The 15,149-nt window shown below is 39.5% G+C and overlaps 1 protein-coding gene across 1 annotated transcript; it reads left to right on the top strand.

The window, feature by feature from the left end:
- The first annotated feature begins 1,346 nt into the window (after positions 1 to 1,346).
- Positions 1,347 to 2,638, top strand: LOC109242371. Its single transcript, XM_019409230.1, has 2 exons — positions 1,347 to 1,488; positions 2,259 to 2,638. The coding sequence occupies exons 1-2, from the start codon at positions 1,347 to 1,349 to the stop codon at positions 2,636 to 2,638; spliced, it is 522 nt and encodes a 173-aa protein (XP_019264775.1).
- The last annotated feature ends 12,511 nt before the right edge of the window (positions 2,639 to 15,149 follow it).

Here is a 15,149-nt window from a genome sequence, read left to right as displayed (position 1 = left end):
TGAAGACAACACTTCGAGATGAAGTGTGTGTCATTCGACAGAAATGACATTGACAAGCATTTTCAAAATATGGCGAAGATATACTTCGAGATCGGTGGAGACATCAACCTGAAGCAAGCCTTTGTCTCTTCCCTTACAAAGTTGTTTGCAAGCCTAACCATAACCATCATTGAAGAAAAGTTTCAGTCCATAACAATCCCAGAAGTTGGCTACATAAGGCAAGCTATTTTCGTCGTATTGGATGACATTTGTACGAAGCACTCTGCCCTAAAACAAATTATCCAACACAATCCAGTGCTTGACAAAGCATGCCGTAAATCTGATTTGATCACCGGATCAGGATGTTCCTTTCACACATCTAGGCGACGGAGAGGATTCAGGAGGTTCAGATGGCCAAGAATTCCATATGGGAAATCAAGGTCCAGGAGGCGCACAAAATATTTCACACGAAGGAGACCAGGAAATTTTCACAAAAAAGAACGGATGCTTTATTTGCCACAAGATTGGACATTTCGCAAGAACTTGTCCTCAATCGAGGAAATTTGTCAAACTCTTGCACGAAATTGAAGATTACACTAGCATACATCCCGGAAAAGAAGAAGACCTCGAGTCCATATTCTCTATGGACGATGAACCCACTGAAGAAACCTTATTCTCTCTTGGTATATACGAAGATCATGGTGATGACCACTATCAAATTTTAGAACCAGCGGCTAAAGCCCAAGAAGAGATCAATGCTCTCACAGTCATCCCTCAAGTGGAACTCAAGGTTTATTCATCCAAATGGGATAAACCAACTCGGGTCATTGCTTTCATTAACACTGAAGCTGCCTGTTCACTCATGAACCATGTTGCTCTCCCTGAAGATCAATGGGTGCCGCACTTTAAGGATTTCAACAGTGCATCAAATGGAATCTTGACTACCACTGTCATCACAAAGCACCCGGTCACAATTGAGTTTTTTTAGGATTGAAGTACAGAACCAAGATGATAGGGTCCGATGTAACAGGGAAAGATCTTATTATTGGATTCGACATTTTCAGCCAACTAAAAGATAACCTCCAAATCAAGGCTAATGGAATAACCTTTAAGAAGAAGTTCAAACCTTATTCTAAAATTCCAAGGCTATTCCAAATCACCAATGACGAACAAATCAAAGAGATTGAACAAAATCTCATTGAGCATTCATGTGCTGAATCCCACAAGATCTTATCAAGAAAGGAAAAAGCCCGTTATGGATGAACGAAGATTTTTTATCAAGCTCCCTTTCAAGAAGAATGATTTTTTATCAAGCTCCCTTTCAAGAAGAATGAAACATCAATCCAACAAAATCCAATCATTCAGGCATGAATCCAGATCATCTTCAGCTTGCAAAGAAAAAATGCGAAGAACTCTTGGAATTTGATGTAATAGTGCCATCAGATTCACAATGGGCATGCGAAGCGTTTTATGTCACAAAAGAGCTGAGCAGACAAGAGGAAAACTCAGGTTAGTCATTAACTACCAGCCACTTAACCACTTCCTCCAAGATGATAAATTCCCTATCCCAAATAAACTCACTCTTTTCTCCCACTTAGCCAAGGCCAAATATTTTTCCAAGTTTGATCTAAAATCTGGATTTTGGCAATTGGGGATCCACCCTGAAGAAAGACCCAAAATGGAATTCTGCATCCCCGATCATCATTTACAATGGAAAGTCATGCCCTTCGGATTAAAAACTGCACCCTCCTTGTTGCAAAAATCCATGATAAAAGTATTCCAGCACATCCTCCATACCTCTTTAGTTTACATTGATGACATCCTATTATTTAGTGATACATTGGAGGAACATGTCAACTTGCTTCGTCAATTTGAGGCATTGGTAACACAGTACGGGATCATGCTTTCTGCAAAAAAGATGGTTTTTGCTCAAAAAGAGATTGATTTTCTCGAATGCATTTTGTCCAAGGTGCATACCGTCCAGGACCACATATTGATTTTCTCTAATGCATTTTGTCCAAGGTGCATACCGTCCAGGACCACATATATGTCAGGAACTACTCAAATTTCCAGATACCAACCTCACAACAAAGCAGATCCAACAGTTCTTGGGTGTAGTAAATTATGTAAGAGATTTCATCCCAAATATCTCTACATACATTTCTCTGCTCACAGAGATGCTCAAGAAAAATGCTCCATCATGGGAAAACAAACAAGATGAAGCAGTCAGGAAAATAAAGGAGATATCTAAAATGTCAAGTCCCTATACATCCCTTTAGAATGTAAGAAGATACTGCAAACTGATGCCAGCAATAAATATTGGAGTGTCATTCTATTTGAAGAAAAAGATGGCCGGAGAAAAATATGCGGATATGCCAGCGGAAAGTTCAAAGATGCCGAGCAACATTACCACTCCACTTTCAAGGGAATTCTTACAGTAAAGAATGGAATCAAGAAATTCAATTTCTTCCTCATTCACACAGAAGTTCTAATAGAGATGGATATGAAGGCCTTCCCAAAGATGATCCAGATAAATGCAAAAATTATTCCCAATCCTCAGATTCTCAGATGGGCTCAATGGTTCTCTCCATACAAATTTCAAGTCAAGCACCTGAAAGGAAAGGATAATATTCTCACAGATTTTCAGTCTCGGCCGTAAGAATTCTCAAAGAGATTTTCCCTAGCGAAGATGATGTCAAAGAAAAAGTTAATCAGCCACATCTTCATGTTTTCAAATGTACCAAGAACAAGTTCATTAAAGCCAATTGATCATCCAACGGGGTTGTTCAACCTCATGGATCCCTTTGATTCATCAATTATAATGGAAAGAAGAATTTATTATGAGCTCCAAGTTTTCTGGTAACATGGAGGATCCATTCTTAAGCCTTATGGGGTCAATCCAGAATATCCAGTCTGCCATATATTCATAGCACAAGCCATGGATTTTCCACAAGAACTATTATAGTTTTTATGGTACATATGCCATCAGTATTATATTTTCATGGAATTCAAATGCAACGTCTTCAAGGATTTTGATAACATTGAACCAACTCTTAAAGTATTTTAACTATGGTTTAAGCCTAGAAGATATTGGATAAATATTTCAACGATTCCTACACAGCAAAGGTATTCATGTTCCATAGGCCAGTGAAGATTATTAATGGAAAAGTCCAGGCGAAAGCAGAGGCATCGTTCTGTTGGAAATTTCCCGTGTCCATTTTATCGATGGAAGAAAATATAGTGAAGCACAAAGAATTATCTTCCAGCAAAACGGGTGCATCCTGAGAGAGATATGGCCAAAAGATTGGGCGAGCATGAATTATACCAGCACTCATCCTCACTAGGAAAGGGTCTGGGAAGCAGCAAAGGAATATCAAACCCCATAAGAAGTCATCCGAGAAAAGATCACTCACGACATCTCCAGATTAAAGTTGCGGATTACATCTCTCAATCCAAAGGAAAAAGAACACAACAAAGAAGGACCGTCAAGTTCCTGTCGTTACTACACAAGGTCTTTGAAAAGATGCCTAGAAGACAAACCCAGAGAAACAATGAAAGATCATTATCTAAATCCCTGCTAATCCCACATTACCTACCAAAAAACCCTAAAAAATTATCTACCCATGCCAAGACATATTTACACATCTTTCCATACTATCTGGGCCCCATTTTCACATGCTTCCACATACTTTGTCACATGCAACACCCTATTTTCACATGTCGTCACATGCTCCCGCATACTTTTACATGGTATACCATGTATAGTTCACCTCTTTCACATGTTTTCAGGAGCATTTTAGTTGCTTTTCCTAAGGTCCTTCACATTCCAAAAGGGACCCACTTGTAGATAGGTTTGCCATGTTAGATAGGTTTATTTTATAATGTAAGTTTGTCTTGTAATAACCTCCTAGTCCTATATAAAGGAGGCCATATAGTAGTTGTAGGATGATCTTGTAACCTTTGTAAACCTTTGTGATATACTACATATGAGTCTTTTCTAAATTTCCCTCTTGTTCTTTCTTTCGAATGGATGGAAAGGCCGGTCCATGTATGAAAATAGAGTAATAATACTCTAAGAAAGTTAGCTTATTGTAGTACAAAAGTTTTCTGAGTTATAACAGCTAAAGTTGGTTATAGTACAAAAGTTTACTGAGTTTTATAGCTTCGCAAGCCGTCCCTTATGGGTTGTTGAAGCCAGCCCCTTTGTAGGAAAACTTTTGTGACTATAAGCAAATTAACTATTTGTGTAGCTTGGCAACCGTCCCTTATGGATTGTTGAAGCCAGCCCCTTTGTAGGGAAACTTTCGTATCTATAATTTAGTTTGCTTCCATGAAGTCTCTTGCTCTGTTCATTATACTGCTGCTTATTGATGACTTATTTGATCAGCTTCAAGGTGCTAGAGTGCTCTGTAAGATTGATTTGAGATCGGGGTATCATCAGTTGATGATCAGTGCTTAAAAAATTCTGAAGACTACTTTCCGGACCCACCGTGGCCATTATGAGTTTTTGGTGATGTCGTTTGGGCTGACCAATGCCCTAGCAGCTTTCATGTACTTGATGAATAGCGTGTTTCAGCCTTATCTGGATTACTTCATCATAGTTTTCATTGATGATATATTGGTATATTCTCGTAGCCGAGAAGATCATGAGCAACATTTAAGGATTGTACTCTAGACTTTGAGGGAGAAGAAGCTATATGATAAATTCTCCAAGTGCTAGTTTTGGTTAGACTCTGTGGCATTCTTGGGTCATGTGGTATCCATTGAGGGGAACAAGGTGGATCCAAAGAAGATTGAGGAAGTTCATAGTTGGCCGAGATTGTCTACTCGTACTGAGATCCGAAGTTTCCTTGGGCTGGTTGTGTATTATCGCCATTTTTGGAGGGGATTTCATCTATAGCAGCATCACTGACTAGATTGACGTAGAAGGGTGCTCCATTCAGGTGGTATGATGAGATTGAGGATTGCTTTCAAAAGCTCAAGACTGCCTTGACTACGGCTCCAATTCTAGTTTTGCCTTTGGGATCGGGTTCTTATACAGTTATTGTGATGCTTTATAGATTGGCATTGGGTGCGTGTTAATGTAGGAGGGGATAGTGATTGCCTATGCTTAGCTTCAGTTGAAGCCTCGTGAGAAGAACTACCCAGTGCACGATTTGGAGTTGACGGCCATTGTTCACGTGCTTAAGATCTAGTGGCACTATCTTTATGGCGTGTCTTGTGAGGTGTTCACAGATCACGGCAGTCTCCAGAACTTATTCAAGCAAAATGATCTTAACTTGAGGCAACAGAGGTGGTTAGAACTAATGAAGGACTATAATATTACCATTCTTTATCATCCGGGGAAGGCCAATATGGTGGCTTGATGTATTGAGTAGGAAGGCTGAGAGCATGGGGAGTCTTCTTTTTATTCCGGTTGGGGAGAGACCATTAGCTTTGGATGTTCAGGCTTTAGCCAACAGGTTCGTGAGGATGGATATTTTAGAACCTGGCAGGGTTCTTGCATGTGTGTATCATGGCCATCTTTATTTGAGAGCATCAAGGCATGTTAGTATGATTATTCCCACTTGCTTGTCCTAGGGGACATAGTGTAGCACGGTGATGCTAAGGACGTTACTATTGATGATGATGGGGTATTGAGGCTTCAGGGCCCTATTTGTGTGCCTAATATGGATGGGTTGCGAGAGTTGATACTTGAGGAGGCCCATAGTTCGTGGTATTCCATTCATTAGATGTACAAGGACTTGAGGCAGCACTGTCGGTCGAGGAGGATGAAGAAGGATATTGGTAAGTATGTTGCTCGGTGTTTGAATTGTCTGCAGGTGAAGTACGAGCATAAGAGACCAGTTGGTTTGCTTTAGAGGTTAGATATTCTAGAGTGGAAGTGGGAGCGTATCACTATGGATTTTGTAGTTTGACTTCCACGGGCCTTGAGGAGATCTGATGAATTGTAGGTTATTATGGACTGACTAACCAAGTCTACACATTTCTTTCCAGGTCATGATACCTACTCTTCTGAGCAGCTGGCTCGTATTTATCTTCGTGAGATTATTATCCTCCATGGTGTACCCGTGTCTATTATCTCGGAACAAGGCACATAGTTTACTTCACTTTTTTGGAGAGAAGTGCAACGTGAGTTAGGCACACGGGTCGAGCTGAGTAAGGCATTTCATCCCCAGACAGACGGATAGCCTGAGCATACTATTCAGGTATGGGAGGCATGTTACGAGCATGTGTCATTGATTTTTGGGGATCATGGGATCAGTTTCTACCATTAGCAGAATTTGCCTACAACAACAGCTATTAGTAGAGTATTCAGATGGCTCTGTATGAGGCTTTATATAGGAGGCGATGTCTTCCTCCGATTTGTTGGTTTAAGCCTTGAGGGGCTAGGTTGTTGGGCATTTATTTGGTCCACGATGCTTTGGAGAAGGTGAAGTTGATTCAGGAACGGCTACGTACAGCCCAGTCCAGGCAAAAGAGTTATGCGGACAGGAAGGCTCATAATGTAGCTTATATGGTGGGTGAGAAGGTTCTACTCAGATTTTCGTCCATGAAAGGTGTGATGAGATACGGGAAGAAGGTCAAGTTGAGCCCTAGGTATATTGGTCCTTTTGAGGTGCTAGAGAGCGTTAGAGAGGTGGCCTACAAACTTGTTTTTCCACCCAATTTATCGGGAGTTCACCTAGTGTTTCATGTTTTCATGTTGGGAAAGTATTATGGGAATCCGTCACATGTATTTGACTTCAGCACGGTGCAGTTTGATGGGGATTTGACTTATAATGTGGAGTCGGTAGCCATTTTTTACTAGCAGGTTCAAAAGTTGAGGTCAAAGAATATAACTACAATGAAGGTTCATTGGAGAGGTCAGCAGTCGAGGAGGCTATTTGGGTGAGCGAGTAGGAGATGCGGAGCAGATATCATCGCCTTTTTGAGACTCCGGGTATGATTCTAGACTCGTTCGAGGATGAATGTTTGGGAGAAAGTAACGACCCGGCCGGTCGTTTTCTGTATTTGAGCCTCGTTTCCCCTACTTGATGCTTTACATATGTGTATTTTGTTGCTATGTCACTTTCGGGGTTGGTTGGGTTGGCTTCGGGGGTGTTCTGGATTGAATTGGGACACTTACTCTCAAGGTTGAGTGTTTAAGTTGTAAAGATTGACAAAAGTTTGACTTTGATGGTTCTAATAGGTTCGTATTGTGATTTTGAACTTAGGCGTATGCCCGGATTTTGATTTGGAGGTTCGTAGGTTGATTTGGTGCTTTTTGGAAAAAGTTGAAAGTTGAAGGTTTGGAAGGTTCATAGGTTCACCCAAGAGTCCATTTTGGTGATATCGGGTTCGGATTGTGGTTGCGAGAGTTGGAATAGGTTTGTTTTGTCAGTTGGGACTTGTATGCAAAATTTGAGGTCAATCCGAGCTGATTTGATGTGGTTCGACATGAGTTTTGAAAGTTAGAAGTTCATTAGTTTCCTTAGGCTTAATTGAGGTGCGATTTATGGTTTCTATGTTGTTTTATGTGATTTGAGGCCTCAATTATGTTCGTGTTATGTTTTGGAATTGGTTTGTGTGTTTGGATGGGGTCTCGAGGGGCTCGGGTATGTTTCGTATTGATTTCAGGTCATTTCAGACTATGTTGGCATTGCTGAAGAATTCATGAGATCTGGTGCTTTCGCACCTGAGATGGATAGGCTGCAGGTGCGAGGCCTCAAAAGCGTATGGGTGGCCGTAGATGCGGTGCATGGATGGCGAAGGTTGAGTCTGCAGACGCGGACAGTGGAGCGTAGAAGCGCAAGGACCGCTAAGAGGAGCCGTAGATGCGGCTTGGTGTTCACAAAAGCAGCTGGTACGGAGGATTAGTGGCTTTCGCATCCGCGATGGAATTTCCGCAGATGCGGTACCGCAGATGCGATGATTTTGACGACAAATGCGAATCGCTGGCCAGACTTTCTATCTCGAAGGGTTTGGTCCTTTTTTTCATTATTTGGAGTTGTGGAGCTCAATTGGAGGCCATTTTTGGGAGACTTTTCACTACAATTAAAGAGGTAAGTGAAGTTTACTTTATTTTGATGTTAGATATTGATTACCATGGATTACTACACCTAGTTTAGGTGAATTAAAGGTGAAATTTGGGGACTATTGACTATAGTTTTGGAGAGTGAAAATTGATGATTTGAAGGTCGATTTGAGGTTGGATTTGGGTGAAAACATATATTTGGACTCGTATTGGAATAGGTGTTCGGAATTTGTGTGTTTTGTCGAGTTCTGGTATGTGGGCCTGGGGTTGACTTTTTGGGTTGACTTAGCATATTTGTCACGACCCAAACTCCCAACGGAGTTGTGACGGCGCCTAACACTGCTTTCTAGGCAAGCAAATAATTTCACAATAACAATAAACTCAATTAACAGAAGTTTAATAATCTCAACAACGGAATAATCATAATATCTGAAAATAGAAAAAATATCGCAGCTACAACCATCCTAATGATCTGATGTTAATGAGTACATGAGCACTACAGAATCTCAAAATACATAGCCAAATCCTCAATACAAATTGTCTGAACGATAGAACAGTGATATAAGAAATAAACAAAGAGAACTTCAAGGTTTGCGAACGACATATCAGCTACCTCGTAGTCACCACAATGCTGGTACCAGTGCGAACTCTTAAAATCACCACACCCGGAAATACCTTGATATGCACATAAAGTGCAGAGTTTAGTATGAGTGCAACTGACTCCATGTGCTCAATAAGTAACAAACCTAACATTGGGCTAAAAGCAGTGACGAGCTCGGAAGAAAGTCAGTGTCCAATACCAATAATCAATAACAACTCATGATATAATGAAGAAAGTAAAAGTAAATAATTCAAAAGATATCATGTTTAGCTTATTCACAATTACGGAAATTAGACGTGATTTCCAAGTATAACAGTCAAAGCCCAATCTTTCACCGAAATCACTAAAACATGAGTTTATCAGGGAACTGTAACTTCCAAAATTTTCAAAAATAGGTAAGACGTTTCATTTACCATTTAGCATGAGAAAAATACAGCTCTATGTCTGCATGTTAATAAACATATCAAGTCAATAACATCACAATGAAGTCATCAAGTATACTCACACTCAGCACACTCAGGGTGCCTGGCACAAGTGCCCCTCACCATCACACACACAATCACACTCAGCACTGTATGGGTGCCTGGCACAAATGCCCCTCACCAAAGCACATATATAACATTGTGCCTGCGCTCACTGTAATATCAGACTCCGCATGGGATGATCCTTGCCGAAACATTAATCATCAATCAATATAATTGTTGCAGCGTGCAACCCGATATAAATATCAATTTGTTGCAATGTGCAACCCGACCAATATAAATCATAATACGACTTTATGGCCCACATCACTCATCAACCGCTCAAGTCTCAATGGCTCACATCTCATAGAACTCAGCCCAATAGTACCACATATAGAAGGCATCAACAGCATGTCACATGACATAGGAATAATGTACAGAGATTGAGATATAACATGCGGATAAAGAATTATGACTGAGAATATGACTACATTCAAGGAAAATAGCTCAAAATAGCAATAGTAGCTCTATCATGTCTCAAAAAATTAAGCACATATCCTAGACATGATTTCTAACATGAATCATAGCTCAAATTATCATTCAAGTAGAGAAAATACGGCTATAACGAGGCATGAAAGCAAACTAGTCTCATAGCAGTCTAAAGTCTACCCGGATCATGAATGTCTCGATGTACGCACACACGCCTATCACGTAGCATGTGCGTCACCCAAAAACATCTCAAGTACCGTAGTTCACATGGATAATTACCCTCAAACCAAGTTTGGATATGTTACTAACCTCAAAGCGCGTGAATCAACACTCAAAAAAAGCGCTTCCCACGCGAATCGACTTCCGAGCGACTCGAATCTAATCAATGCAACTCAACATCATCAATAAAAGCCATAGGAAACAACCCCAAATAATAAAGCTAAAATCTTGGTTCAAATAAGCAAAGTCAACCCAAAAGTCAACCCCAGGCCCGCATCTCGGAACCCGACAAAACTCATAAATTTTGAATATCCATTCCAATACGAGTCCAAATATATATGTTTCACCCAAATCTAACCTCAAATCGACCCTCAAATCATCAATTTTGACTCTCCAAAATTATAGTAAAAAATCCCCAAATTTCACCTTTAATTCACATAAACATTTCAATGGTGAAACGGCCAATTATCCATGGAAGCAACTGTGAGTTGAAGACAAGTGTGAGCTTGATGATCTCATGTGGTATGACCTTATTAATGATCCATTTCTACATGGAAAGGAATAATAATTTATACCACAACTTGGTAAGGTTAAGAGTTTAAGTGGAGGTATAACTCAAATTGGGAATGAACATCGCATTGTTAATTACTCTTTTTATGTGAAAAATTTGCCACAATGTGATGAAAGTGAGGGACAAGAAATATTGACTACATTGAAGACTACCCACACTTTGTTTAATGTAGTCAAAATTGAATACTACCTACACTTTGTTCAATGTAATCAATATTGAAGACTGCCCACACTTTGTTCAATGTAGTCAATATTGAACTAAGGAAACATTAAGGAAAGATTCTAGAAACTAGATTAAATTAACACTAATTTGGGCTGCTAAAGTTGCTCCTTGTGGGACTGATTTGGGCCTCATTCCACCTCCCTCTGAACTCCAATTTGGGCCTCCAAATAGTTGTAAGACTTGCCCCAAATATCTTCTTTAAGCTGGAACTCTTCCTCCACCATAACACGCTTTAATTGTTAATTGCAACCCATTAAGCTTGCCTTCAAATTCCATGGTCTTTAATGGAGTTATGCTTTCTTGAGTGTTATCATTCTCCGCTTCTCAAAGAAGATTCGTCCTCAAATCTTGACACTAACAATATTTGTTCCTCCAATAGATTTGATTATCCGTTGTTGCTATCAAGTATCATGGCTAACATCAACTTGAGGAAATTATTTTCCAAATTGGACTTATGTGCTACATGTTACGTATGTATAGATGACGTATATACGAGGTGGCAGGAGTATATGCGGACACTGAGGTTATACCATGTTTGAGATAAATTTTAGCCTTCTTTATACCTTGTTTTAATATATATATATATATATATATATATATATATATATATATATATATATATATATATATATATATCGTATAATAGTTTTTATACACTTGTTATACATAATTACTATACAAACACCGTCTAGCCACCATTAGATTCCCACCCACCACCGATATCCACTTTAAAATATTTTTGCTTACAAACACAATTAGTACTCAAAAGAGGAGGAGGAGGAGAAGGGAGAAGAGGAAGAACAAAGCACCTGTACATAAACAAAAGAATCTAACAAAGAAACTTTTGGTCTAAGTTCAGCGTTGGCAAGGTTTTTCTAGCCGAAATATGATTAGTTTTTCAATGGATTTTCTTAGTGGTTTAAATTCTCTACTCAAAGGTGGATATAGTAGACAATTAGTGATGGTAAGATGACTGTGAAAGTGGGAGGATGAAAGTAAAAAAGATAAAGGGGGAAGGGGCACCGAAAGAGAGAGAGAGGGGGAGGGGAGGAGGGGGGGATTGTGGCCTAAAAGGGAGAGAGTGAAACAAGTTTGGTCTTATGGTTTAGCTAGAATATGATATTAAATTTCTCAAAAAGTTTAAACTAGATAATTTGAAGAAAATGACGCTATTTTTTTTGTTTGAACTAAAAGGTGAAAACCAAATGAAGGAAGCTTGAAAACAAGGATCTTTTAAACGAAAACTCAGAAAAAATTTTATGCTTTTAAATTTTTAGAAATTTTAAAGAATTATAAATTGAGTGATAAAAATGATAATATACATGTATCTTTTACCATGTTAGCCTAGGAATTATTGTATATTACCCTTCTAAATAAAGGTATCTTGTCTCTTACACTTATGTACTGCTTTATAAATACAATGACAACCCCAAAAACATTACTATAGGGCATTATTATATCATGGTATCAAAAGCCTAAAGATACTACCCTAACCTACCTAGCGCTGACCGTCGATGAAATTCACGGCTGAAGCATCTCTTGCTTTCTCCACGTTTTTCCTTCTCTGTTACTTGTGTCTTCTTTTTGCTATCAAGCCTTATTTAATTAATCCTTTCCACTGTTACTTTATAGATTTTTTTATACTCTTTTAAGTTTTAACTTTCTTGTGTGCCCCACATTACATACCATAGTTCTTCGCCTTTTGACCTTTCTTCTTTAAACCATTAGATACATAATTGTTCTTCACCTTTTCTTTCCCCCTCCAGTCAATTCTCATATTTACAAAAAAAAAAAGTCCATCTCTCGTTATTTAGTTCTTTCAATTTTGTTTACTTATCTTTTATTATTAATATGGCTCTGCTTTTCTGTGCATATTAAGGATCTTGTTCCTGAAGTTTTACATCAAAATAATTATCTTAAATGGGTACATCTCATTCAACCTGTTATTGAGATGTATGATTTGTTTGGACACATTGATGGTTCTGAATCACCTCCTCCTAAAGTTAATGTTTCTTCTGATGGTACTTCCAAGTCAGTTAACCCTGCCTTTGTTACGTCGAGAAAGCAAGACAGTCTTCTTACTTGGATTCAGGAAACAATTCACAGTGACCTTATTCCTCTATTATATCATTGTTCTAGAGTTGCAGATGCTTGGACCACATCAAAAAATCACTTTCTCCATCAATCACAGCGAGAGAAATGCAGTACTGCATCAATTACATACTATTAAAAGGGGAGATCTCTCTACAAATTGTTATATGTCTAAGATTCAGGAATTGGTTGATTGCCTCCACTCTATTGGCCGTAGTGTTAATGACTCTGAGTTGGTTCGATGTGCTCTGAATGGACTTCCGTTGTCTTATGACTCTTTTGTGATCATAGCCTCGCACATGCGTCCTGCTTCTCGATTTTCTGAGTTGTGTAAGATGCTTCTTACTCATGAGGCTCGTACTTTGCCTTCTCCTGATCTAGTATCGTGGGCGTGGCCGAGGTCGTGCTCAAGATTATGGTCGTGGCAATATTTCACAGTTTCATTATAGCCCGTCACCTTTCCCAGTTTCTCGTGGTGGTCCTTTCCAGCATTCTACCTCTGGTCGTGGTGTCTTGGCTCCCTCACCTTATCACTTGCCTGCATTTGTGGCTCCTACTCCCACTTCTACTACTGTGATTTGTTAGTTTTGTGATCTTTCTGGTCATACGGCACTTGCTTGTCCTCAGCGCCATAACAATGCTTATACTGCTCCTAGTCTTCAGGTGAATATGGAAGCACTATCATTGCAGTCCCCTCCAGACAAGAATTGGTACTTGGATTCTAGTGCAACCACACACATGACTAATGGTTTGGGTAATCTCTCTTCCTTTTCTCCTGTTTCAAATGATTCTATCTTGGTTGGTAATGGTACTCGTATTTCCGTTAGTGGTGTTGATTCTTCTTCTCTTTCTACTCCTTCTTGCTCCTTTACTTTGTCCCTCGCTTTATATGTTCCGCATCTTTGCAAGAATTTATTATCTGTTCATCAATTTACCAAAGAAAATAATTGTGGTATTAACTTTCTTCCTTGGGGTTTTGATGTTAAGGATTTGGCGACGGGGAAAGTTCTGCATCGCTCCCGCACTGATGGGCCTCTCTATCCTTTTCAGTCTTCCTCTGCATTGTCATCGTCTGCTCAGCCATCAACCTTTGCTGCTCTACATGACTCTAGTTCTATTTGGCATGCACGTTTGGGGCATCCAAGTCATGTTGTCTTAGACTTACTTAGATCTAGAAAGTTAATTTCATTGTCTAGGCCTTTTTCTAAATCTTTTTTTTTTTGTAATTCTTGTTTAAGCTCTAAACATTCGGCTTTGTCGTTTTCTTTAGTACTTCAACTACTTCTTATGTTTTAGAGTTAATTCATTATCATGTTTGGCAATCCCTTGTGCCCTCAGTTAGTGGTTATCATTATTATGTTCTTTTTATTTATGATTTCACTTGTTACACATGGATTTATCCTCTTCGTCATAAAAGTGATGTCATATCTTATTTTGCCCATCTTAAACTTCTTGTTGAAAATCAATTTGGCGGGTCTATTAAGACATTTCGTTCAGATGGCGGGGGCGAGTATCAAAGTTCTTCCTTTATCTCTTCTCTCCGCTCGCATGGTATTCATCATCAATTATCTTGTCCTCACACAGCTCAGCAAAATGGTGTAGCTGAGTGTAAGCACCGTCATATCACAAATGTTACTCGCACTATACTTTTTCATGCTTATGCCCCTCTTTCTTTATGGGTTGAAGCTTTCTCACTGTTGTTCATCTTATTAATCGTCTTCCTTCTTCTTCCCTAGCTAAGCTCTCTCCCTATGAGAACCTATTTGGGGTTCCACCTGACTATACCATTTTAAAACCTTTTGGGTGTCTTTGTTATCCTAATTTGCGTCCTTATCGTTCTCACAAACTTGACTCTCCTTCTTCTCCTTGCGTGTTTTTAGGGTATAGTTCTAGTCACAAGGGATATCGGTGACTACATCTTGATACTAACCGTGTCTATATTGGTCGCTTTGTTCGCTTATTGAGCATTGTTTTCCATATGCAAATTTATCTGCTTTTCTACCTCCTCGTCCTTCTGTGCCCCGTGTTCTCCTCCCTATACCTGCTGCGTTACCTAGTCCTACGCCTACTGCACCCGAGTATTCTAGTTCTGCCACTACTTCCGTGTCCCCTTCTTCTTCTGTTGAATCTCCTATTTATTTTCCCTTCCTCCTAGCTCCTTAGACTCCTCTTCCTTGCCGTTGTCTAGTACTGATTCATGTCTTATATCCACCTCCACTATTGAGCCATCACCTTCAATCTCTGATTCTGCTCATCCCATGATTACTTGATCTAAGTGTGGTGTAGTTAAACCAAATCCGAAGTATGCTCTTAATTCTATGTCTTTGACTAATTTGCCTGTTGAGCCTACTTGTTTCAGCTCTACACCTAAGGATGCTAGATGGCGGAGTGCTATGGCAGAAGAGTTCAATGCCTTACTTGCAAACCAGACGCGGTCTCTTGTTCCTCGTCCATCTAGTGTTAATGTTGTTGGCTGCAAATGGGTCTATCGAGTTAAGC

The sequence above is a fragment of the Nicotiana attenuata genome, unplaced genomic scaffold, assembly GCF_001879085.1.
Source record: "Nicotiana attenuata strain UT unplaced genomic scaffold, NIATTr2, whole genome shotgun sequence".
NCBI lineage: Eukaryota > Viridiplantae > Streptophyta > Magnoliopsida > Solanales > Solanaceae > Nicotiana > Nicotiana attenuata.
This window is presented reverse-complemented; position numbering and strand designations above follow the sequence as displayed.

Excerpts from the sequence above, each read along its gene's own strand:
- LOC109242371 (XM_019409230.1), top strand. The coding sequence starts at position 1,347 with ATGAATCCAGATCATCTTCAGCTTGCAAAGAAAAAATGCGAAGAACTC. Across the intron at positions 1,489-2,258 it reads CAGACAAGAGGAAAACTCAG|AATGTAAGAAGATACTGCAA; the intron begins GTTAGTCATTAA and ends ACATCCCTTTAG.